Source organism: Neodiprion lecontei, chromosome 2, assembly GCF_021901455.1.
Source record: "Neodiprion lecontei isolate iyNeoLeco1 chromosome 2, iyNeoLeco1.1, whole genome shotgun sequence".
Taxonomy (NCBI): domain Eukaryota; kingdom Metazoa; phylum Arthropoda; class Insecta; order Hymenoptera; family Diprionidae; genus Neodiprion; species Neodiprion lecontei.
The window spans coordinates 14,417,250-14,444,719 of record NC_060261.1 but is presented as its reverse complement, the minus strand read 5'-3'; the positions used below and the strand labels follow the sequence as shown (position 1 = coordinate 14,444,719).

Here is a 27,470-nt window from a genome sequence, read left to right as displayed (position 1 = left end):
GGAGGAGCGGCCATAGCGTCGTGTTCGTACTATTGAATACAGAAGTTTCGTCCCTGCCACTCCTCCATATTTGTCCGAGGTTCCGTCATCCCTTGCGATCTTTGCATCGTAAATCCGAGTTTAGTCGGTCAGCCATCATTAATTTATCGTTGTTCACGTATCCCAGGACAAAAGTGTTATTTCGAAAGTGACCTGTGGTGATTAATTAGCTACGCGCAGTATCGTCAACCTGTACCTCGATCTCTTAAAATTTATGGTAAATATGACGATTGTATCATTCCTTCGAACTTTTAAGAGGGAATTATTGCTTCAGGTCAAAACATAGAAAATTGATATTTCTGTTGCGAGCCTCGTGTCTCTTCAATTAGTCTCATTATTTGAACCACGTACATGCATCGTTGCAACGTTTACGACCAGGCCACATCCACAGAAACACTACGTGGTACATGAATTGCCTTAGACTTATTCTTTAGAGTAATTTTTCCTGTCGCAAAAATGTGTGAATAACTATTCTATTTGATAGAGGGACTTTCAGCGGCTATTCTGTACTTGTTAGCACGGATTAGAAACTTCTCCATCATAAAGTATGATTTTCAACAGACTTCTCATTCTTTACCGTTTTGCGTTATGTCATAGCTCGAACCAATTATCTTTACTCTAGAGCATTCTATACTACCATTGAGAGAGTGTGGCGGAACTCTACATGTGTATATAACATACGTATATAGGTATATTGTTGCATATCGGTTTCATGCATACTGTGACATTTGTATAAGTAACAGTTCACAAAGCCATATTTCGTTTGATCATGTTACAACGTCTATAGAATCTCTTTCGTAATTAGGATACGGCAGTGCATTCAATTAGTACGATCGTGACTAGAGTATCCTTTACTGGTTTTTAACCGTGCGTTATTTATTTCGCATTTGGATAATCCGTAGTTCAGTTATAACTATTCATGCGCTTTACTGCAGTTTTTTCTGGTATTCAAAACGTGTGGTGCAATCGATTCTGAAAAATGTTGTTGCGTTCAATCGACTATTTTTGGTTTCGGATTACATTTTCAGACGATAAGCGTAATGGCGGATAAAGTGGTCCATAGAGAGATGCGTGGCTTGCAGGGCCTGGAGAAATTGTGTCGGAGTCATTGTTTGTTCAGGCGTAGTTCATTCTGTAATGATAAAATGGCATCTCGGGCCCCACACGTTACCATATTTGATATGTTTTTTTTCTTTTCTACTCCTACCTAACATTTGTTCAAACATATCTCGAATCATCAGCGAATAATAATAGAGAAGCGTCATGATTGTCGTCAGCCGAGTGATCAATTCTCACAAGGTCCCTGTATCCTTTCCTTTTAAGTAATGTTATACGAATCATAAAATCTGCGTTAAATCTAATAATACTACGGCATATTGTAACTCTACACACTTCCAGTTTAAAAAAAAAAACATTCGAATGCATAGTAATCAAAGGTGGTTGTCATGAGGGACAGGAATGACCAAGTTTTGTTTCAACGAATTGTCGCATGAACTGTCGTTTCTCACAGACGTAATACCACAGAGGGTAATTACAATATAAATTTCGACGAGGGTAGCGAGTTTGCGAACCGAGTCACGCCGATGGGAAAGTACAACGTATTATCAGTGGAAATGAGTTAAGAATCGAAGGGTTGGCAACACTGTTCAAACAGGCCTCGACCCCGTTTAGGGAGGGGGAAACCCTGCTTCAACTAGTCCTGGAGCGCGCCTGAGCCCAGACTCTGCAAAGTACGATCCACGCCAGCTCCGTCTCGGATAGGCAAAGCCTCAAAATCAAGAGTGGATTTCCTCTTCGCATTTCGGATCTTCCCAGTCTCAGAATCGAGCTGTCATGGTTACTTTCGTTGAGTGCGGGAGACAGACGATACAAGAAGGAGTGTAGTAGCGCACCTACAACCCTAGGATCCGCATAACCGTGATCAACCGGACTCAACCAGACTTACCGTGTGGCGTATAGAGATATCGCTTGCTCGCCGAGCACTGTCGCCGAGGCTAACGGTTGGCGACGATTCAGCCGCCATCTACCATAATACGCTTGTCGCCCTAACATCCGTCGGAAGCCAACAAACGCATAAGTTTTTCGTCAAAATGTGCTTCGAAAATAACGCGATCTCGTAGGAGTCGATTGCCCTTGTGATAGGTTAAATAATTGTGATCTGGTACGTATACATGTGCCGGTATAGATACACGCGTACTATGCAATAATTATACCATAAACCAGGGACACACCGATCTATATGGGTCTCTGCAAATAATACCGACCCTACACCGTTATAAAAATTATTTTAGGCACAGAAATGGTGTAGTGGAGTGTTTTTTTTTTCTCGGGTATAGAGCTGTCTTGCTTATGGTTGTACGGCGTGGCGTGGGCCATTCTCTTTGACACAACACCTCTCTAGTAGTGCAGCGTACTAGTGAATGACTGCCAGGATATATTATATATGCGAAGCTATCTGATGATATTAGAAATGAAAAAATGAGCATAAATATGTGTATACCTCGGTGAGTTGGATGGAAAACTTGTGTATGCACATGCACAAATGTATATATACACACATATGTGTGTGTGTGTGTGTGCGTGTGTGTGCGTACGTGCGTTCCTACGTGTGTACATATATGTATATGGAGCAGTTTTAACGTCCAGTGGAGCTCATTGACCTCTTGCGTGAGTGTGACTCGCGTGTGCTAAAACAGTGGTACTCAAATAAGAAATTAGTACCTCTGGATCCAAACTGGCAATGTAAATTGCACAACGCTACATAGATCATTTTAAACTCAATTGAATTATGAAAACGTTGAGAAAATCCGAAAATACAAAATATTAAACGCCAAACATTTCGGAGTCGGCGTGTACACTGAAAAGTACAAGAGTGATTAATCATTGGGTGCTACGGATTAATTTTGTGAGGTTCCGGCGAAATGTAATTGTTTCAATCATCAAGTTATTCGCAACATGTCCAGTTTCTTCGCGTAATTTTCTCTTGCTAGTAGATTACCGCTAGGCTAAATGCTCCTTGTCTGTACTTCATTTCCGTACGTACTGAAAATGTCTGTTTTTGGTTGCGTATGCGTTATTCCGTGATGTATCGATACATGCGCACAACCTCGGGAAACGTTGAAAGCAACGATACGAATCAGCAAACAATCCGCTGACTTTAATTCAGTCTACCTTACAAATGTCTGATGTCCAGGAATGCGTGGCGTTACATCACACAATTGCAGTATGGACTATAAGTATTTTCTTTATCTGATCGCGTGTGAAATAGTGATCCCCTCAGCCTTTGCTTTTCTCAGCTTCAATCATTGCCTGATCGACCGGATCTGTTTTTCACGTTATGAAAATGGAAATATGAAGTACTTTTTGCTTAATCTATTTTAAAAAAATTCTAATTTAGTGATGCGTAAAGCTAGTGCACTATGTGTAAGCTTCAAACGGTTACGTGACTAAAGCGATCCTTATGATATATCAACGGCGGTAAATGGTATATTCGCATTGATAGTCTGCGAGATTAGGAAAGACACTGCGGTGGATCTGAGAGCAGTGGTTTGTCAAATGTTTCGTAATTTATATTATTACTTATATAAAAAAATTAAATTTGTTCTTCAAAGTTTCCGTGAATTGTCCAGTTAGTCGATCCATAGACATATCATCAGATAATTGTTGATGGAAACCATCGTGTAAGAGACTTGGTAAACTGTCGAATATGTTTTGAATTCGAAACAAGTCACATTTTTTGCACCCATCCAACGTACGAGGTCGAACTGCGTTTGCCGTGTACATATTGCGCGGACGAGATTGATACTGTGTAGATAGAAAAAGATAAACAGCTAGATGTAATGCGATGCAGAAAACGATAAATGTAATATTATACATTCTGATATGAATCAACCTATGCGAATTCAAGAACCCACTGTACGTGTATGTGTTTCACTTCCGGCAACATCGGGAACACGTAGATAACGGTCAATACACATATATGCCTCGGTACCACATACCATGAATATCTTTTGAAACGGTTTCGCTTTGTGTTACTCAAAGTGATTATGTGTATTAAAGTTTAGACCATACTTGTACATGACTAATTTTGTTCACTGACGTGGCTCATTCTAATTGAATCCATACAAAGAATGAAAGAAAAAAAATCAAACTACTTGTTGAAGTACAGAGAACAGGACTCCACTCTTTGAGCAGCCACAGAATTGAAATATTGTATCTCGTAATTCATATTATTTAGAGCTGTAAAGTATATATACATATTTGTATTAAGCATATAGATATTCATACGCCAGGAAACAAGTCCTTCTCATTCACAGAGTCCTCATGAAATGAACCCTCCTCTAGCACATAAGTTTTGCATGTTGGTTGGAAAGGTTGTACAACGCACCTACTATCTACTAGGTGACAGGGCTGCATGTGCATGCTTAATATAAACTAGAAAAGATATAAAAATTAATTAACACAACGCCGCAGCAGGACCTACGCAATGCTTGTTCAGTATACTTTGAACAATGTTTCGCCTACTTAATATTTTACTTTAAATACGTGTACTTTTCACCCAATTGAAAATTTCTTTGCCAAAATCCATACTGTGAATTCAACCCTGCAAAATTGTCACTCGATAATTCAATCATTTGTATGTATAGATAATGACTATAGAATGGCATGAATAATGAAGCACGATCCAGTAGCCCTCATCAAAAAACCATCCTGCTCTAGCCATTTCGACTACTTAACTGATTGCTGCAGTTAATTGACTAAGCATATACTCGGCAGTATTGTTAAGGCGCCTGCTGCCACCTTTATCGCTTCGTAGACCTGTCTTATTTCAAAGAGTCGCGATTCGAAAAAGGATTACTCATAGCCGTAGAGAATTGAAAACAACCAAAGTTCTAGAATGAGCATGTGAAAAGTCGGTGGTGTTAATCGCGCCTATTTGGCATAGGACTGGTACTGCAAGAACAGTATACTTAGGACATTCAATCCCCACTTCCCTTGAAGATAACGTCGCAAGAAGACGTCCAAGAATATTGATTATAGATGGAAACGATAAACGATTTAATTGTGGACCTAGGTAATCCAAACAACGAAGTCATCATGGACGCATACGACAAGAAGTTTGCGGAGATGCAAAAATACATTCCGTTCTTGGAGGCGATGATTGAGAGGCTCCAGAAGGTCAAGGATAAGTCAAGGGAAGCCCAGTTGCAGAAGATGCAAAGTCTACATGGGATCCTGTCCAACAGCAAAAGAAAGTACGTCACATCCTCGTCATCAAGGGGTCCAGTATACCTATCACTATACCTACATTATATGCAATTACGAGTGATGAGTGACAAAATTAACTGCAACTGACTGAAGATTGGTCGCGGTACAACGATTGGCCAATCGTGGCGACATCCGGTACTAAGAGAAAGCAACAAAATGAGAATCCAAGACGTGGCATCGAGAACAAGAATGTATCATATCCCTTTGTCCTTCTTGTCATCATTCCGTCGACTGACTTCTTGAATTATAAAATCCCGTTTTCCGGCGTTCTTTCGTCATCGGGTTTATATAGGGAAAATCCACGTTATATCTACATCACGATGCGCTCCTGGTTTGGTCAGTAAATATACGACTAAGCTAAATCAATGCGAATAAATACATACGCCGTTACAACAGTCTATGTATGCAATCGCGAGGTTAAATCTTCGCATAACGGAATTTGGTACTATATCGAAGTGAATCCCATTAAAGAGGTACTTAATACGGGAAATTGTGCAAAAGGCAAATACTTTCTTGCAGTTTATTGGGCAAGACTGACGTATGAGGCTGACTGCGATCAATATGTATTTGTTACTTTTCGTCCGCTCCAACTTTCAAGTAAACTTTGTATTTTACTTTATTGTTTTAAATTTATTATTTTTTCTCTTCTATTTTCTTTTGCGTTGTTTTTTTTTTTTGTTTTTTATTTCAGTATCTGTAACATTACTTTGCCGGCTGTGTGTAGCATCTTCTTTCACTGTTTTCAGTACTTATGCATCTATTGTGCACAGTTATAATATTTTCACACCTGACGTTGTGAGTTATCACAAAACCCAGTTGATGCACTCATACTATCGTAATTACGTATGTACATCCAACCAGTGTATACGCATAGTAACATGCGAAGTTGACCTTGCCTTGTCTCAACCATAGGTGACGATCACAAATTTCTGATACATCCATCGTAATTTTTTGTTTTATATTACGTCTCATTCGTGAAAATATACTTACTTTCATTCGAATAATTCCACTGAGCATCCCTCACATTTCTTCTGTCACAGTGGTTTCATTTACTAGTATGGAAATTGACATTGGCTCGATATCTAACATCTATTTCATCATTCGAAGTTCCTGAGACGTAAGACATTCGTGGAAGAGCGGTTTTTCAGCTATACTGTAGCTGCTTCCTGCAGTCACCGCCTTCTCAGCAATTACAATTATTGTAGTTTGTCCGATTAGTTTTCTTGCGCAGGTGCAGTTGACGGCCAGTTTTTCTTTACCTGCTCCGTTATAACAGTGTTCGGAATAGGGGGATGCTTAAAGCGATGAGAAGGGTAAGAGCGAGGTTGTGCTAGGTGTGTTCCATTTTGGTTGGGTTCGGTCAGATTGTATTAGGGCAATGTGAAACAGAGTGAGCAGCTTCAAGCCGGGAGGGAGTGTCTGTCCTACTCGCGTGCGAACAGCTGATCTATACGATTTACATATTGTCAAAGACGTTGTGGGAACAGCCGTTCGTCTGCACTCTGTTGACGGTCTTCTTAAAATACCCTCTGACTTGTGTTTCGCGAGAGGCTGCATTTTCATATGAAATTAAAGCAATGATTTCCACGTCTTAAATTACGTTTTCTGCACTACTCTATTGAAAGGAGTGTTACGATGTGTGTCTTCTGCGTTCGTAGTTAATTGATCTTTCATCTTATTATTCAAACGCTAAACTGGTCAATGATTTTTGCCAGAATAAGGACCGTTAATGCGAGACAAAAGTCACGTAGGGTTCGGTGCTTGGAGCTTTGATCACGACTTTAATTATCTCTCCCGCGTGTTTGTATTTCTATACTTGCGATATATTGATCGTACCGCGGACTGGTAAAGCCGAAAGAAACTACTAGGGAAATCAGGTCTCAGCAACATTTCATACATATTTTCGAAGATGAATTTAAATTTGTGAATTCTTGAGTCTATAGTATATAATTAGAGTACATGGGTTACCTTAAATATTACGCTGTCAAATAACCGTGAAATAAACTTTTCTTCCTTACCTCTAAAATTATGCGATGGGTGTTTCCAATCTATTGATCTATTGCCAATTCCTTATGATGGCTCGGCTAAGAAGACCATACGTAATAGTCCCATGTTTTGGACATATCCAGGTTTTTTTCTTTGCCGTGTTTTGAAAATTAATTAACGAGTTTTGGCTCAGTAACTATTGAAACCATTTATTTTTTAGTTATACAATTTCTGTATGGATGGTTTCTCAGGATTCAACAGAATTCAATTCTGTTCAATTGAAATGATATACATGTTATACTAAGAAATGATAATGTACCGTGCTTCGTACTGTGACGTCGAAATCTTAAAAAGAGATGTTTGATTAACAGACGCAACACCCATGAATCATGCATCATTATCCATTTTTATGTGTTTGGGTAAACATTAACTATTGAATATCCTCGTTATACAGGTTGAGGATCGAAACTTTACAGAGATGCGAGGATGTCCTGCAGAAGCTACACAATAAAGTAGAAAAGGTACCTACAATTGTTTGTATCTTCATTATATGCCACACTGTACCTATAATACGATATTTTCCTACGTGGATTACGTGCATTTAAACTATCAAATCTATTCATAATGATGTGCCGTCTTGTAACTTGATTTCGATAATTATTGTGTATGCGGAAACACGAATATTTGTTATTACTTCACCAGTTCAAGTGCAACGAAAAGTGTAGCATCATACTTCAAGAATGAACTTCAGGCAATACATATCACATATATGTACACATCTACGAGTGAATTTCGTGGACATTTTTCAGTTTTTACGTTGAAGTTAGTAACGTTAACATAATGAAAGATTGAAAAAGAGTCATCAGCTTGCAACTTGGCAATGACTCTGAATGTGTTGAGTTTTTAGAACGTGAGATTGTTTTTGTTTTATAACAGTTTATTGAGTTTCAGACCCTCCTGAAAATGCGGAATGACAATTTTTCCTGAACATACATCATTAGGTTATCGTAACCAACTTCAATCTCATCAGCTTTCACTAATTTGTCGAAGCTGAAATATAATATATATATTGATGATTTGATTGCAGTCAAAGTCGAATTATTGCAAACACGTCAGGAACCTCTTGCATTTCGACATTATGTCTTTCATTTCAGCAAATTGTCTACGCTAACTTCCTCGTATATGTGTGCAACTTGTGTTTATTACGCCGTGGCGGGTAGTGTTCGTTTTCAAAACTTCATTTTGGCTGATGGCGAAGAAGGAGACCGTATTATTGATTTCGTGACGAAAACCGAAATGATACTATAAATGTATGCGGGTATTGGAATTTGACTGTGTATTTGTCGAGAAAGTAGGAATGGATATACGTGGAATACGTATTTACCGCCATTTCATGTTGAAAAAAAGGCGGACATTTTTGTGTGCGGATTCATATTGACGAGTAATTAAGTTTATTGTTTAATAATCTGCACTGTTTTATTTCGCCCGTTCCCATCTCATACTTCTTAGAGCCAAATACGTATCGCATTAATGCCATTCTATGTTTATTATCACTAATCTTACGCGGATTCTAGGGCAATACGGCAGGCATTAATCCCCTGCACAAAAAATCTGGAGAAAACTCTACGCAAAACGCAAGGTAAGTCGTATCATAGATTGACAAACCAGCATCTTTTAATCGAATATGTTAAATTCGATGGAGGATTCTCAACTTCGGTTTACTAAATAAAACTTCAAAAGAGCAGTCTAGTCCTATGAAAAATTGATTCCTACATCATATTTTTAATAATGCCAGTGCATCACTTTCATAATTACTACTGCAGTAAAACAGAATTTTACACAATTTGCACTTATTTGAAAGAATGTTACATATTTCCGTGAACATTGTTCAACATAAAAGACTTTATGTTTTAATTATATTGAACAAGTAAGAATTTAATTTTAAGCCTCACATTATTATGACACCGTACTGTAAATGTATTATTAATATACATTTGTAGAGTAAAATGGAAGAATGATGAGAAATTTTTTTGCAGTTCAAAGGACACGGCTAAGACCAAGTTAGCTGAGCCTTCTCAAGAAAAAATGTTGGAAAATGAAACACCGGCAAGCCCCAGTCCAACTGGCAGCCCTGAACATATGCCAAAATCGACTCCTATTATTATACCGACCGAGCGAAGTGATGAAGCAAGCACCTGTAAATGTGACAGTAAACCTGCCAGTCCCGATCAATGTGAAAACATACCAGTAACAATCCCAATTATCATTCCCACTGAGCGTAAAGCCGAATGTAAAAATAACCAAAATTCTACGAATCACAATTCAAATAACTGCGGGTCGGATAGCAATGATCCTTTCTCTGAGTGGGATATGCTCGAGGAGTCAGAGAATCAAATTAACAAATCGCGTAGAAACACATGGCAATCTGTGATTGCGCCAGGAACCGATGTAGCTACTGCTGCGAAATTAGTTTGCGATAATTTACCACAAAAAGTCATTCCGGAGGGTAGACCCCATGTACCAATGGCGCCTCGCCATATACCGGCTATACCTGCTCCTTCCTTGGGAGGATTGCGGAGAATTATGCCAACTTTTGATAAGAGTAGGCACGGTAGTACGAGCGCCGGTACGATGCATTCTGATAGAAGGTCACAATCCCCAGTAAATGTACCAGAAGTTCGACTCAAGTCTCCCGATCCAGATATATTATTTCCAAGACTAAAAATTACATCGCCGCGCCAAAAAGACTGTATTAATCAACCAAAGTTAAGCCCGAAACCTTCTACACCGTTACTGGTCTCACCGCCGTCGGTACTTACTGAACCACCGCTTTCTATAGAGGATCTAGCCGAATTACTGTGCGAGGAAAGTGATTGCGGAAAAAAAGATCAACATAACAAAGATATTGCGGCTAACGATGCAAAATCCAAGACTTCAAAGAACTCTGGGATAGATGATGTCGGTAAAAGTAAAATGGAAACGCTGGCAGGTAGAAATCAAAGAAGAAATCTGAAGGAAGGCAGCGAAGTATCGAAAGTTCCGAATAGTTTCGTGTTAACTCAAGAAGACATCGACAGAGAAAGTGAAAGGAGATGGGAAGAAATAGATAAACATATTGTTAAATTAACTGCTCGAAGATGCTTACCTCATAAGCATTCGATTTCCTCGTCAAGTTCGAGACCCGAAACTTCCAAAGCTGGTGATACCAAAGTAACACCTTCACCACCTAGAATATCACAGCCGCTATTATCTCCGAGCCTATTGAGCGCAGATAAACCTGTCGATCATAGGAATCTTCCGCCATCTCCGATGCAAAATACAATGATAGAGAAGGAAAATGAAAAGGAACACCGCTATGCGGATAATTACGAGCGACACCCGCGGCAATTTAGAGATTTGCAAGAAAGAGAATGTGGAGATGACGCTAAAGACATGAATGTAGTTTCTGGTAATCTGTCTCGACCAACGGAGGAGCAAGTAGGAAACATGACATACCCAAATCTTCGGAATAATATGGACCCGGGCTCAAAGACTGACGAAAGCATAAGGAATGCACCGCTTTACCAGAGACGCAGTCAGTCAAATGTTCTGTCCGCTGATGCAGCATGTACGCTTGGCAGGAATGACGAGTACAGGCGAGAAAACGTCGACTACTTCAATAGGAACACGGGAACAATGACGAAAAGAAACCCGTTACTACCTTCACCCATGGCCCCTGAGTTTACTAACTCTCCCCAATGGGGTTCGGGGCCAAATTACAGTGGAAATATTCGTCCCCCGCCCACACAAGCACCCTCCAACACTTACCAACGCAACCAAAACAATACAAATTTCCATCAAGATATGTGGCAAATGGGGTCAAACTGTCCTCCAGGAATGACCCCCGATTTTCACCAAATGAATGACCCCGAATCTAGAATACCGCAGTTCAATCCCCACCCGCCACCGATCAGACCGATGATCAATCCGGCATCTCGACCGCAAGAAACAAACCGTGGTCTGCACGCCGAAGGCGGATTCAGAGAAGAAACGCCCGGTCCAACGTCCGTGATACCGCCCTTGCTTTCACCGTCCGCCTATCCGACTGGGCCGCAATATCGGAATACCAGAATGGAGAACCGATCCTATGACGCGTCGTACGACAGGCCATCGGACATTTCTCAACCGCGACACACCTGGGACTCGTCAACGACCAGGGTTAGCGATGTTGGATACAGAAGGGACGGCGATTCCGCTCGTGGCAGGTCCGGAAATGACGGACCAGCCTGTAGACCAGGAACGTCCGCACCTTACACCAGGCCTAGCACTCCTTCGTCGCTTTGGAGTCGGGACAGAGAGCGGAATGACAATGACTGGAACCGGCGTGGACGAGGAAGGGAGCGTTACTACAACGACAGGGGTGGTAGAGGCGATTCCAGATGCGGGTTCATACGCGATTCTCGAAGAACAGAGTGGGAACGCGACGGCCATAATGAGAGGGATAATCGAGTTCGGTTGAACAAAGATAACAGAGTTTCCGAAAGAGATCCTCGCATGCGAACCGAGCAGAAACCGCCGAGTCCAGTTATACCCAAAGAGACTGTAGCGGCTACAACGGTTAGAGACCCTCGATTGATAAAAGACGCATTCAATGTAGTCGATTCGGTCAAAGACGTCGTGGGATCATCCGGTGACAGAGATCCGAGAAGACGTATTTCTGAAACAAAGGGAAGCAGAAAGAGCAGCCCGAATGGAATACAACCGAGAGGAAAGGAGAAAAATAAGAACCAGAAATTAATGGAAGCGAAAAATCGCAGAGAATCTGAAGCTGAAGATAAGGAGAGCGATAAAATGTTGAAAGACAAGTTACACTCCCCACTTGAATGTCTGTATGGCGTTATTGATACTAAAGCTAAGACTGGACAAGGTTATGGCCTCCAAAAGTTTAAAATTCCGAAAATCAAACGGCCCGATCCTCCACCTCCTCCGCCAAAAATTGAAACTGCCATCATTGAAGTAAAAGTATCAGAGATCAGTTCTTCTGTAATGCACGAACAATTACCTGTAACAAGTCAGCAAAATGCTAAAGATGAGAAGAATGAAGGCGATCAAATTACGCGAAAGGCGAAAGAGGAAAGTGGAAGAACGGATGATGCGGCAAGCGCATTGGCTGTACATATCTCGAAACCTGAACAACTGGACGATAATAAAGTTCACGATGCTATAAATAACAAAGTTGTTTCGCCAATTGGAGACGATGTTCACGACGCTGTGGTTACTTCTACTCAAGTACATCCCATAATCGATTCTGTCCAACAATTGGATAGTATTGACCCTCCAAAACAATCAGACACATCTAAGCCGAAAGAAGAAGTAACCAAAGAATGGATCGAAGCTTTAATTAGAAAATCCTTTGAATTTGGCCAGGGAAAACAACTTTTTGACCAAGCGAAATTATTACACAAACTAGGCGAAGCTCTTCATTCAAAGAAAATGAAAAAGATTAAAAAAATTATCGAGTCAGACTCTGAAAGCAGTAGCTCAAGCACAGAAAAAGTCATGGAATCAAGAAAGTTGCAAGTAAGAAAGAAAAGGCGTGTAATTTTTTCAGATAGTTCGGACGAAGAATCATTAGCAGATAGATTAGGTTTGCTCAAAGATACGTTGAATGAACAGAATACCAATGATCCAACAAAAATTGCCGACATTGAGCAGGAGAGCAAACTTAATGCTAGCAGTCAAAATGATAATGACACTGCATCAGAATCTAAACTCGATATTGTGGAGAAATCGAAAAATTCCGACGAAGATGAGAAAGTTTCTAATGCCACAACTGCAGTTGAACAGTTGGCAATTTCAACGCCAAAGAAAAAGAGGGGCTATAAAAAACGAGGGAAAGGTTCAAAGAAAAAAGAATCAGCTACCGAAAACCCTGTGGACAGCAAGCTGGCCGAATCAAATTTACCCAAAGACAATCCGCAGCCACTTGACGAAAATGAAAAAGTTAAGGAAAAGGTGCCGGCAAAAATAAAGAATAAGAGAAGAAATTCGTTGGAAATGTTACAGGAAGATATAAGAGAAATGTTTATAAGTGAAGGAGTTGTTACTGCAACTGGACATCGAATGTGCAGATTGATCAAAGAAGGGAACGGAAATTTGAACTCAACTGTACCAACGCTTCCGAACAGTTCTAGCGACGCGGCCGATAAGAAAACACGTAAATCCGGTAGCAAACATACCATTAATTCCGAAACTGATGAAACAGATTTTGCGGACCAGTTAAAAGCAAATGATTTCGATCAGAATAATCGTAACAAGTATAAAGCTTCTAAAGCTTCGCAACCAGAAGCTACCAAAGGGTCGCATCTCGGTTTACAAAAACGAACTTCCAAACGGGTTTCGAAAGTCATTTCAAGGCAGTATATAGAGTCTTCGGATAGCGAGGACGATGAACCACTGATAAACTCGTTAACGCCGTCCGAGAGTCTCAAGTCTCTCTATAGTTCGCAATCAGAGGCAACAACAGTAACAGAGCCAAGCGAATCGCCGCAAAAGTCCGAAGCTTCGCAATCTCTAGACGCGGAAAAGTTTGAGGAATCGCGGGAAGTGATGTTACGACGTAGCAAACGTATCCCGAGAGTAATAGTTGAAAAAACGGAACCCAGTAGAATTGACTCTTCCAAGATAATGTTCGAAAGTTCTTCAGATGAAAGTTTTGGCATTGATGTGTCCGACCTGGCTGCAGCCGTCGATATATCCCTCCATCCAGAACCTGAATCTCGACCTGAGCCCGAAGTAGTTGTAAGTCTAAGAGTATCTAGAAGAAAAACTCGCATGCAAACCACTGAAACGCACAATCAAAGATCTAAAAACGACAAGTCTGCCAAAACCACCGAAGATAAAGTTGACGATGCAATGTCGTTGACTGACGAAGGTAGCGTTCTGTCAGACATCTCCATGTCTGGTAGTAGCACACTCAGTAGAAGGAATACCAAAAGTTCGAATACCAAAAATACAACCAAAGGTCAACAAGATACAAATGAAGAATTGCTGAGTAACATTTTGATCGGGCTAACTGCTAAACCTGCTACAGAAAAAGTCACAGAGGAAATTGAGAAAGAAAGTGATGCAGATGCGGATGAAGAATTGGATGAAAGTATTTGTGATACTGAAGGAATCAAAAAAGGTGTCACAAAGCGAAAAAAGAAAAAGTTCAACTGGCAATTGGGTATTCTATCTAAGAAGAAAAGGAAAAAGAAGAAAACATCCGCTTCAATATCTCCTGAAATTCCAGCATTAGAAGCTGATCTGAATGACAAAACTGTGAATATTGTTGAATCTCTAGACGCGTCGCAAGAACCAGGAAACTCAAATCTATCTCGAAACAATGATACTTTGGATAATGATGACGTTACCTTTCAACAAAGTGTGCCAGGCACAGACTCTGTCAACTCAAATTCTGAAGTAAGAGGGTGTAAAAACATGAACATTCCAGATAAAAAACAAAGCACAGACGATGGTGAGCCAGCCGACATTGAGCATATCACTGGTAATGAAGTATACAGTATTGACCAAGTCAACACGTTTGAGGATCTAAGCAGTTCAGAAGCTGAAAAGTTACTCGAGCATGCATGGACAGGCCAAGAGAGGTATAAGTGTATGTTGTGCACATTTACGGGTAAAAATATTGTTCATCATTATAAATTAAATCATCCTGAAGATGAAGTTCTGATTTCAAGACTCCCGCAATCCGACGCAAAAGTAGCTATTGAAGAATCGAGTAACAGTGATATGAGAAGAGCTGGTCTAAAGTCGTGTTGCAATGAAAAGTTCGAATATAATTGTAGATTCTGCCTTTTTTGTACAACAGATACAAAGGAACTTGCAAAAGAAGCGTTTTATGAACATTGTACTGGTCATACCGGAGAATATAGATTTAAATGTGTCAGCTGCCCATACCAAACTGTTGCGAAATCCTCTCTTAAATCCCATTACTATAAGGTGTGTCGTAAATTTGCGGACAATGTTTCGGTGGCAATCATTGAAGATAGTATACCTGAGGAAGATGCCGTAAACGGTTACATTTGTTCGCTATGCAATTTTGTACAACTAAAGAAGTGCAACATTGAAAAACATTTACTCACAAAGCATCGTTACAATTCCACTGCGAAAATCGTTGAAATAAATATGTCAAAAAGAGTTAATGCAGGATCTAGTACCAAGATTGACTCCACTATAATGTTCAAGGACAATATGGTGGGAAATGATAATGTATCGACTCCTGAAAAAACTAGTGTGACAGTCACAGAAGTGTTAGACCAGACAGATGAAATTATAGAAATTATTGAGAATGCAACGGACATACAACGAGTTCCGATGACAGGTACTGACAGTCCACAAAAAAAAATTTCCATAGCCAATGTGAATACTGAAATAAAAATTACTGAAGAAAGCACTTGCTTGCAAGTACCAACTGATGCTGAAAATAGTGAAAAAGAAGTGGATAACGCAGCAGGCAAGAAAGCATTAGTTGTTGAAAAAATTGGAATCAATGAAAGTATGGAAACAGCATTTGTTTTGCCACAGCAAGAAAACGAAACGTCAACTGTTGGTGGAAACTTGAGTGTCTTTGTATGTCCGCCGGAAGTAGCAATTAAAGAGCATGAGATTCAATTACAAAGGAAAAAAAAGATGCAGGAGATCGTCGAAAATATTGGGATTAAAGTCAACAAAGATGGAATAAATAAATCTCTGTCGATAATCGATAAGCTGAAAGTCAAAATGGATACAAATTCTCAAGTAGATAAGGAACCGAATGCAATAGAGAGAAATAGTCGTGATCCACTTATGAGTTTGCCAGACAAATCCCAGCCGTGCTCGGACATAAATTTATTTCAATCAGATGTGGAAGAAAATCTTTGTGACAAAAAACCGTCCAAATTGAATATAGATGAAAATTCCTTCAATCAAATAACGCTTGTACCTGATTCAAATTTGAACATCTCGATGAATTGCGAAGAAGGTTTGAGCCTTCAAGATAACTTGAATGGTTCAAACAATTCAGAATCAAAGCCAAAAGATCCGCTGGTATCCTTTGATGATACGTTGCCAGATTTTGGTAGTGATACGGAGACAAGTGACGTCGAAATGACAAGTACATTTGTACCTTTTGAGTCAGATTCTAGCAACGAGCAGTCAGAGAATCAGATATCGCAAGATGTCAACTCGTTACTGAAGGAAACTGCAACTGATAATAATGCTTCCGCCAGAGGTCTCATGGCTATCACAATCCAGAGACTTGCAGCTCAGCTACAGAGCGCAAAGACTGGTATGTCTAGTCAAGCTACAGATGACGAGCAGATGAACGTTGACCAGGTGAATGATGAAAAGATCATTCCGGAAGCACCTGATGTTGTACCATTATCCCATATTAAAGAACTCTGGAATAACCAGTTTACTAAGCCTAAAGAAGCCAAGCTCGAACCATCAGATGACTCGAGTCCACCAAAGACTTTGATTAGGATACGACGACTGAGCGGTGACAAACTTTCTGTGCCTTCAAATCCAGTCGAGGCTCACGAAGAAAATCAATTATCCAGCACTGGTACGAAAATAAAATTCCGTTGTTATAGAATGTCTTTGCAGCAACGTTAAGGTTTTTTTTTAATTAGCACTATGAATGTATTAAGGCAGCTTTTCCGTGTACATTATCATACCGTTTCATAATCCCGTAATATTTTACACCAGAAGGCAGTGCTTCGGACTTGGGAGTGGATGTTCTACAGACAGACACAGAAGAAGAATGCTCGTTTTTACGAATAGAAAATGTTGTCAGTCTTGCTCCAACAGGGGATGATGCAGAGGATGAAAGTTCTATAGTAAGTAATCCCTATAATATCAAGTTTGTAGGTCAGTTGTTTTTAATTTTAATAATTTTTCCATACACATTGTTTGGCGAATATGTAGAAGTTAAAACTGTATGCCCAATATTCAGTGAAATATCTGATCAATATCTGTTGAAGTCTTGCCGTTTATTAGTTGTATATAATTTAGCACTGTCGGGATAGTTTTAGTCAGCTAAAGTCTTTATTTCTATTTTTTATTTAGATCAGCGATATAAGAAAAGCTGTTGAAACGTCGCCCGTGAAACCCAGGATATCAATATTGAAAAAGAGCCCAATTATTCTACAGAAAGTGGGAAATAGGTCTGTTTTAAATCAACGGCTTATGAACACCATGAACAACACTGGGGAACCCTTAAAAATAATTCCACTGAAAAGTCTCCCATCTACTTCTCAAACCTCGAACAAGCAAGTCGTAACCAATATTGTACCAGTACAATCTACTTCAAAACTTCAAAACAACACGCACCTAAAGAAGTCAGTTTTTATGCCAAAAATTGTGAAAACAACTGGCACAGCCACAATAGCCACACAAGTAAAACCAGCTGGAAGTGTTCAAGTCCCTGTGAAACCAAATTACAAAATAATCAAGCTCACAAGAACAGCAACATTGCTCAAGCACAAGGAATGCGTGGCGCAATCAATTGCTATAAAACTTAAATCACCAGAAGCTTATCAGTTGATGTTGACGCCTGCGAAATTGTGTCACATGTTCAAGTGTATGGCACGTGACTGTACTTATACAACAAGCTCGTTAGAGTACTTCAAAAAGCATTGCAACGAACACGAGAGTGTCTGTGTCAAAGAAAAAGCGATTCGACCTTTCGGATATCAAAACTGCGCTTATTGTTGTACAGTTTTAGATGATTGGGATGCAATGGAAGCGCATTTGATAAATCGACATGCGCACTGCCGGTATCAATGCAGATTTTGCTTTTACAGAGCTGTAACTCAATCTTATGTAGAACTACATCAGGTACGACGTTGTATTATTAAAAATTAACCAGAGAGACTGGTGTACATTATTTGCTATAGTGACATATAACTTGACGTGATTTTCAGGCCGTCAGTCATCCAAGTCAGGTTATAACTGTGTTGCAAGGCAAGGCGATTCACGATAAAATACCTGATGAACGCATGGATCGTAGTGAATGTGTAAAACCATTTATATGCCAACAAGGTGAATTATCCTACTTATAGTTTATATGTAACTTGCAGAAATACCTAAAAAGCACCCAAATATCAAATATTCTTTCTTTAGAATAGACAGCACTATAGTGACAAATTCGAATTTCAGAATGTTGGAAGAGTTTTTACATTCCTGAGAAGTTTATTTCACATTTGAAAACAAAACATGGTCCACTACTCTCGATATACAAATGCCACTTGTGTGCTCAAACAAGTTTGAAACCAGAGCAGCTTGTGTCTGTAAGATTTCCCGATTACATTCTGAATAATTTACTTGACATTTTTCAACTGTTATTACCTATTTTACCTAATATTCGTCTTCCACAGCACTACAAAATCCATGGAATATACAAATATCAATGCATGTACTGTGTCAATGGGTCTGACATGTTGTGGGAGCTGCATAATCATCTTAGCAACGTTCACTGTAATCTACCACCACATGTCATTGAAAGAAACCTTATGTCACAGGTAAATTGATAAGAAAAAATGTATGAATAGTAACCATAGACATTTTTTAACTTAAGCTTCAGATTATTACCAAGTCTTGGTAATATTTGCTGTTGCGGCAAGTAAAGGTTTATTGGATTTTGTAAAATAACTCTAAGTGTTTTCTCTTCGCCACAGGCAACAAAGGAACAAAATGTGATTGATCAATTGATAGTAAAAAACGTGGAAGACGATTTTAAGTATACAGATCTTGTAACCAACATTGAAGAAATCCCTGAGGAATGTTGGCAACTGGCAAAACCTCAATCTCAAAATGATGACCAAAGTACTTCAAAAAATTCCAGCAGCACATCGCCGACAGAGATATTCCTGAGCAGTTCGGACAGAGGAGTCAACATAAGCTTATTAAAGAGAAATTTGTTTTCTCAAATTTCTGAAAGTGGTGAGACCCAGAGTAACGCTACAGGAACACCAGCAATGTCACGTTACACTATACAGGACACCAATGAGGATGAAAGTCTTGACAATAGGATATCTATTCCCGAGGTAGATGACCCGAACGAGTATTGTATACCGCTAAATATAGAACTTCTACCAGATAAGTCACACATTGACAAGTCAATCAGCAATTCGTCGTTAGGGCAATCCCAGGAGCACAGGCTCAAAACTTGTTTATCATTTGAATATTCTGCCAATAATGACAGTGATGGCTGTCCAGATGTTGGTAACTCGCAAAAATTAGTTGAAGAATCTGATTTGAGGAAAACGTTATTAACTATTGAGAATGCAACAGATCCATTGAGTTTAAACACACATTCAAATTCCCTCGAACAATTAGTGAGAGATAAGGGTGTCAAACGTTCTGACAGCTTCAATAATTTTGCGCATGATGGATATTCTGATTCATCGCCAATAGCCATAGATTCAACTGAAAAGAAAGCAGAACCCTCAGACGATAGCGATATAGAAATATTGGAAGACAACACGCAGACTGTAACAAAATCCAGCAAACCTGAAGTTAAAACGACTGAAAATGCTAAAACGCATTCTCAGATATCAACAAGTACCGCAACAACCAGTGATAAAACTGAGGAAACACAATCTGTTATGGAAAGTAATAGCAATGATACAAATCTGAACATTACTCCGAATACTAACTTGGAAACAACTTCCAACGCAGTTAGGCAGCTGCTTACTTTAGATGATATAAAAGATACAGGGTTCACCGGCAGCGACTTGTACAAATGTGGAAACTACAATTGTAGCTTCAATTCGGATACACCAGAGCTGTTAAAATGCCACCTATCAACTTGCACAGCCGATAATGACATTAAATCCCTAATTTGTGCGCACTGCAAGAAACGTTTTGTTAAAGTGGGATTTTTGCTGGAACATTTGAAGACACACAGCCTCAAACGCTTTGGATGCTCATTGTGTTCAATGAGATGCACAATGCCGTATCAAGCTATGTCTCACATGAAGTCTAAACATAAATTCGCTTCTAACAAATTAGTGCCTGCAGACCCCAAGAACCCATCAACCGATGGCCTCTTTGTTGTCCAACCAATAGTTAGTATGAATGCAATCCAAGAGTTTGTTTATTCGTGTTTGAAATATACATTTCTTAGGTATGATTATAAAACAGGTGTCATTTTATTTCAGCGTGGAGCAACAGAGAAAGGGAGGGGGAAAAAACGAACACCCACAAAAGTGTCAGATAAGGAAAACGAGAAATCCATAGATGTTGAAAAGCTATCCTTTAATCCTGATGAAATAGAGTCCCTGCCACGCCAAGCTATTTATAATCGAGAAGTGATGTGCGCAGTTTGTCCATATAGAACTAAAGTAAGAACAAACATGATTCGACACCTGCAACTTCATGCTAAGGATGAAAGTGTACCTGAATCTGGTCCTGTGAATCCAGTACCATGTTTGGATAAAAAGGAAAGAATGTTTGATAAGATGGTCAACTTGGCTAGCAGTTCGCATCAGAATGGGCGAATGGGCAGCAAATCGCGCGACGTGAGCAAAGAGAATACCGATGATGCATCTTTGCCTCAGTTTGTACCAGAACACAAAAGGTATGTTTCTTCACTGCCGTTATCGAAACTGAAATTACAGTGTTAGTTCTGGCATGTGCACCGCAAAATTTTTTTTCCACAATCTGCTTTGGAGGGATCTTGTTACACTAAGGATCTACAGGAAGACGCACTTTGATAAATGAAATTCGAATGCATGTTGGTGTCATCACAATTACCTAAATTTGAATTTCACCCTAGATATGTGTGCGGCGTTGCTGAATGCAATTACCTGACAGTTGACGACACGATGTTACGCTGTCATCTAAAAGCCCTACATTCAGACGAACCATATTTCCGCTGCCCTCACTGCTCGTCACCCCAGCCAGGACAAGAGACCCAAAACATAGGGATAGACAAGATGGGGATTCACTTGAAAATGCACGACACTAGATTATATAAATGCTCTCATTGTAATCACCACCATTATCACAGGTTTGTACAGCGTGGCAAATTTGACTCAGTTATGCTTGCTTACCGGGATGTTTTGCAAAGAAATATATGTCAAATTTATATTGTGGACGTCAGATCATCTCTGAAGATCATTTGACGCAAACGGCATGTTATTACAAACGTCTTACTGATGTATATTTTGCTACATGGGTCCTTGGAAACCTATCTCAATCCTTCCAGGCACAGATAAATTTGTCAGATGTTTCAACAACTTTCAATTCTTAATAAGTAAATTCTATGTCGTGTAATAGTTTTAAATTTGTAAACAGGCACGTTGTGGAGAGACATCTTTCAGACAAGCACGGGGATAAACGGCCGTTCGTGAAAGTAATCAGAGAACCGGAAAGCGTTGAAACTACTCAGAACGTACAGGATGAAGTGGAAGATGAAGGTCCGGATCGCGATGGTAATCACTGGAAGTGCAACTTGTGCGATTATAAGTGCATATATAAAAATGAAATGATTTCACATGCGTCGACAGAACATGAAGAACGGTCTCAGTTTAAGTGCGGCGAGTGCAGTTACAAGACAACTGGGAAAATTAATATTGAACAACACTTTGTTTCGAGACACCCCGAGGAGCCTCAAATAAAATATGATATGATCTACCAGAAACTTAAAGGTGGTCTGAAAAAAATCGGGGAGATGACAGATCAAGGCACAACTGACGAACCATTTGACACAACGCCTCTGTGGAGGCGCGACATGCCCAGAATAAGACACATTCGGGGTATCCTTCTAGAGGACGAAGAAGCTGCAGCTGCAACTGATTCTCCTGTCAAAAGCGCCAAGCGCAAGAGTGAAGGAAGTGATATTATAGGCAAACAGGCAAAGTTGAAACCCAGTAAATCGACTGCCAGTGAAATAGGGAAATCTAGTGATGAAAAAGTTAAAATAATAACAGCCAAAACCACTGAAATAAAGAAAGGAACAGAACCAAATAGCCCAATTAACGAACGAGTGAGCAAGATTCGTGCTGTTGACAAATTACGATTGTTAGATAAAACTGAAGATGATAAACTACCCGAGAGCTTGGAAAATCCGGTGACTGACACTAGCATTTCAGAAGACTTTAGCGAATTGAGTGACTCTGAAATGGGCCAGTTTGGCCCTTACGGAAAACCAAATGGTACCTTGTACGTGTGCACACTCTGCAACTATTTTGAGACGAGGTATAAGCATGATTTAAGGGATCATCTCTACCGAGAATTGAAGTACAAAAAGTAAGTGGCATTAAATATCTTGTTATCCAACTAATAAATCAATTTACAATATAAGGTATTGTACAATGCTGATGAAAATGAAAAATCTTCAACGTAGCATGATTCTTACAGATGGCATTGCAGAGCTTGTGGTTTTTTGTCTGTAAATCGTCACACGCTAGTCAAACATTTTACTAAACAACATCCTGGCGAAGAGCCAGACCATGAAATGCTTACCCCTGATAATTCAATTGAGGAGTGGGTGAGTGTATAAGTTACTGTAGCCAGTCTTTTTTTTCTTTGTATACTCACAATTTACCAGAAATGTTATATGCAAAATCAAGGAGCTTGTTGGTAGATGATTAAGATGAAAAAAATTTTATATTGCATTGCATATCGCAAAGACATCCTGACTAAATTGTTTTGCAGTAGCTTATTAGGAATATCCGTCAATACATCATAATTTACACTTTTCAGGTAACAACTCTATTGCAAAGACAAACAAGTATTATTAAAGGAATAACGAAAAAATCTAGTTCAAAAACAAAAGTCGATAAACTTACTCCATCTGGGCCTTCTCAAGTATCTAGACAGTTCAAGAAGTCAGCGAAAGAAATTAACCCCTCTGTACAAACAGTAATAAAAGCAACTGATGATACTTCGAAAACTTTTGACTTGACACATGCTATTAGTAAATTGCAAGATAGTTCCATTGATGCCAATATGGAGGCAGATGTCGACGATGAGGATAGTAGAGATAACAACGATCTTGTCATTGATCTGAAAGATGATAATTTAGAAGAAGCTGAAGTACAAAAGGAAAAAACAACATCTACCAAATGTAAGGTTTATTATTACTATTATTTTAATGTTAGATAATTTAATACTTACCACATTGTGTTATGAACAGAATGTGTGGCATAAAGGTAACAAGTATCAACACATGAGGGAAGAGGGAAACTGATATTTATGTCACACTGGTTGTGCAGTTACTTACGTAACCGCACACCGTTTTAAAGTGCTACTTTTTTTTGGAAAGTTCTAATTTCACAAATTTGCTCCATCTTGTACTGAAGTCTTGAGACTTCCAACCCGATATTTTCAATGACAATTAAGAAAATGTTCCAACACTTTGAATTTCTCTTATCTTCTTTCAATGATAATTACTGTGCCAAAAATGTTGGAAACTGAAATATCACGTAGACAAGTGAATTAATCATTAGCTCGGAACAAGTGGGGCGACAATTAACAAATAATTGATATGACAATAAATTTTTTTACGTTGCAGCTCGAGATAGCAAAGACGGAGAAAAAACTCTATTATGCAAACATTGTAACATGAGGTTTGCCAGGCTACGAGGATTCAAACTGCATGTACAAGTGGCTCATCTGAAACGTCTGGATTTCCTTTGTCCATATTGCGATAGAAGTACCAATTCTGAAGTGTTGATGCGCCAACACATTACTGCCAAGCATCCTGATTTACCGGTCAAAATTATTCATAATCCTGCAGCTGGGGGTCCTGAATTAACTAAAGAGTTTTGGGAAAAGGAATATGGTTTGGTTTGTTCCGGCAAAACGAAAAAACGCAAACGTCAATCAAGTGCAGCCGATCTGAATAAATTAAAGGATGATACAGATAGAACCGCTTGTCGCGATGTATGCGATTTGTGTGGTTTCAGTGCACTGAATTTGACAGGTTTTAAAGCGCACATGCGCATGCACGCAAATAAGAGTACTATAAAATGTGGCCATTGTGCATTTAGCGGATCTGCTGATACCGACGTTTGGCAGCATTGGAAAGTCAGCCACCCGCATGCACCATTTAAAGTTGAAGAACTCTCAACGGCTGGTCCGTCCAATCGAAGCCCGGTACTGAGTGACGAAAAAAAGAGTAGGATCGAAGAATACAGTGACGATGTTGAAGAAGAACAAGTTCCTTTAGCTGGCGATACATCGGAAAAACTTATCTTTTGCTGCTTTTATTGTAGCTTGCATAGTAGTTCACTAGATACTGTTAGAAGTCACTGGAAAATGATACATAAGGAACGAAAAGATGAAAATGATCCTTCAAAATGGAAAACTGGTTTGCCATTCAAGTACAAAACGATGTGCATGCCACTGCAGAGCTCACCTCAAAATCTTTTACAATGCAGCTATTGTGACAAGAAGGGAGTCAAAGCAACACTGAGAGTCCACATACGTCGGAAGCACAGTCATCTACCGCCCCGGTTTATCAAACTAGATGACATGGCAGAGCAAGGTTGGACTTGCCAGTGGTGCAATGAATTTTGCGAAACAGAGGAAAAAATGAATCATCACCAAGACATGTTCCACTCGCATTTGCCTTTGCATTTTAAGAAACAAGAATACGAAGAGCAACACAGGGGATACAGTTGCCCCGAGTGCTCCTTCACCTCCGTATCCATTGGGGGTATGCAAAAGCACGTCGTGAAGCATGTGAACTTTTTAACGTGTAAATATTGCAACGCAGCGTTTGCCAGCCAAAACCTAGTAGCAGCGCACAACGCTGAGTTTCATCCAGGATTGGAATTGAAAATAGACAGTATATCCAACTACGATTCACTCGTTACGAGCATGATGTCCAAAGTTAAATGGAGTAAGCCCAAGCAGTGGGTCATGAGTACGACTATGACCGGAGAAACGAAAGTCGGAACTGAGCCTAAGAAGCATGCTGTTGCTAAGAAGTCAACAGCAAAGCCACCATCACGTGTTCAATTTTCGCCTAACAAAATGCGATGCGTTGCGCGAAAATCTACTAAAACGTTAACAAGGCATTCATCAAGCTTTCTGGTCAATTCTAGCAGAGACCATTTAGGAGCAAGCTCTCCGAACAGTGATAGAAATCCAATGAGAAGTCCTGCTGGATTTTCTTACTATCGCGTCACCAGCCCACCGATCAGCTTGGCTAGTCTGAGTACATATATGTCAGTAGGTGGACATCAGATGAAGGTAAACTGTGCGACACTTGGTCAGTTGATGAACATAAATCCCAGAGTAATGGTGAAAGATCTTAGGCAAGATCTTAAAAGTTCAGCACTATTTTCACATCGTACATAAAAGAGTTTTTGTCCAGTAACGATTACACAGTTTGATACATGTCGAGGATCCATTGATACAACAAATCATGGTTATATTTTTCTGAATCACTATAGTTTTTCATGTACACATTACTTGTCTTTAGTACAAAATCCTCAACAAGATCATCAATCTCAATGTCTAATAGCAGGAACTATCGCAGCTTGCATATTCTTTTTATTTTGTATAATAGTGAATTTATGTTGTGGCAGCATTTCCCATGAAATATTATTATTCCCATTAAGTGTATATCCACATTCAGTATTTCCATATCACCAAATGACTATTGTCAAGCATTTATGCACATAAAATGTCGGTTTGTACGATAAACAACGATAACTAACTAATGAATCATTTTATGTGCAGTGAACGAAGTCTTGCAGTGAAAAAGTTATATATGACATGATTTATGCACCGTATCATGCTTGATTTAACTTTATTATTATGAAGAAATTCATGAAAAAAGTTCAGTGGGACAAATTATTAATATAACTATATACATAAGCAAATCTCTAAATTTGGTTTCATTATTGAACTTTGAGGTTTCTTGGCAATTAAATTGCCAATCTTCTAAAGCTACTCCGAGAAACTTATTGACGACTTGCAGTTCTAGTAGGAAATTAAATACAATCACGACTTGTGTATTGAAAAAAAAGCTTTTAAGTTTTACGAAGTATCTAAAACTAATTAAATGCGATATGCACAGCTTTGTTTCATCCATGAAACTACAAGTTCATGTCATTGCATACAATGTCGATATATCGTTGAAGTTTCATTTTAATTCAAATTTCGTTTTTGCCACTTAATATTCCTGATATTTCATTTTTACATGAATTTTCCTCTTTTTTTTTCATTCATATGGAGCAGAAGATTAGGGGATAGTTGGTTTTTGAAAGACAAGACTGAGAAGTGTCCGGAAGCTTAGAACTAGGCTTAGACCTTAGGAACTGTATATACACTGTATCATAAAAACGTGAATAAATATTTTTGATTTTTATAATTATGCATAAATAATCTGTGTTAAAATTAGTTTTAGCCGAGGCCAAAATAACTTTGGAATGAGTATCAGAAAATATCAAACTTTGCATACCTTGCATGTTCAACGTCAGTTGTACACATAGTAGTGAAACCATGTGATTACATAAAAAATCGTAATAAAATGGATGTGTTGTTAAAAATCAAAAAATTATTGGAATAAAAGTGCAAAGGAGTTTGACCAAACTGTCTGAAAAATCTCCAGTTTCGGAAAATTTTCAAAAACTGCCATAAATTGATCTAAGTTCTTAGCAAACATGCAGCTTTGTTGAAGAATTTGTTGCACCAAAAATCAATACTTTTTATCAATTTTCCAACGATAATTTCTATAAGAAACCATAAACAAAGCATAATAAAATTGTGAACAAATGCTGTGTTTCATTTCAAATGGCTTTGAAGTAATCAAAAATCCGATAAATTCGTTCATTTACTGTTCACGCCTGGCGCGGTCAGTTCAGCTCTAGTTTCAACGCTTAAAACCAGAGGGCAGGCGGGTACCACTTGACCTGATAACCGCGAGCACGCGGATGTTTTTGTTACATCGGTTCCTAAATGGGTCTCGGCAGTAAAGACGTGTTGACACGGTGCTAGAAATCGGTCCGAGTTCTCGGATACAAGTTTAGTAACTTAAATTTCACCATCATTTTGCGCTCGGAGGAATCCAGATAGCGCTGAGGTCGAAAATGTGAAGTTGAATGGTAATTATTTACATGCTACCAACAGTGCAGAATCCTAAATAGATAACGCGATTGAATCATAACCTCTACTGTGCTCGAAAAGGTAACTTGAAT

At 39.2% G+C, this 27,470-nt stretch overlaps 1 protein-coding gene across 8 annotated transcripts; it reads left to right on the top strand.

Moving 5' to 3' along the window:
- On the top strand, nucleotides 1-26,644 carry LOC107227843. 8 transcript variants are annotated; one of them, XM_046733094.1, is made up of 17 exons: nucleotides 1-256; nucleotides 5,114-5,294; nucleotides 7,748-7,814; nucleotides 8,868-8,932; nucleotides 9,330-16,876; nucleotides 17,020-17,150; nucleotides 17,380-18,150; nucleotides 18,237-18,354; nucleotides 18,472-18,602; nucleotides 18,690-18,833; nucleotides 18,990-20,381; nucleotides 20,475-20,893; nucleotides 21,092-21,325; nucleotides 21,613-22,566; nucleotides 22,678-22,807; nucleotides 23,023-23,386; nucleotides 23,834-26,644. In XM_046733094.1, exons 2-17 carry the CDS (start codon nucleotides 5,137-5,139, stop codon nucleotides 25,624-25,626), a joined length of 14,418 nt encoding a protein of 4,805 aa, XP_046589050.1. In that variant the 5' UTR covers nucleotides 1-256; nucleotides 5,114-5,136; the 3' UTR covers nucleotides 25,627-26,644. The 8 variants fall into 8 exon arrangements, with proteins under 8 accessions (XP_046589050.1, XP_046589053.1, XP_046589052.1 ...); XM_046733096.1 differs by lacking the exon at nucleotides 1-256 and having other exon boundaries at nucleotides 797-5,294; nucleotides 21,613-21,749; nucleotides 21,825-22,566; XM_046733095.1 differs by lacking the exon at nucleotides 1-256 and adding an exon at nucleotides 798-2,200.
- Nucleotides 26,645-27,470: the final 826 nt, after the last annotated feature.

Bases quoted from the DNA above. Each gene is read 5' to 3' on its own strand.
- LOC107227843 (XM_046733092.1), top strand. From the start codon at position 5,080: ATGGAAACGATAAACGATTTAATTGTGGACCTAGGTAATCCAAACAAC. The intron at 17,151-17,379 runs GTAAGTAATCCC...TTTTTTATTTAG, and splicing joins CAGAGGATGAAAGTTCTATA to ATCAGCGATATAAGAAAAGC. The intron at 20,382-20,474 runs GTTAGTATGAAT...ATTTTATTTCAG, and splicing joins TCTTTGTTGTCCAACCAATA to CGTGGAGCAACAGAGAAAGG.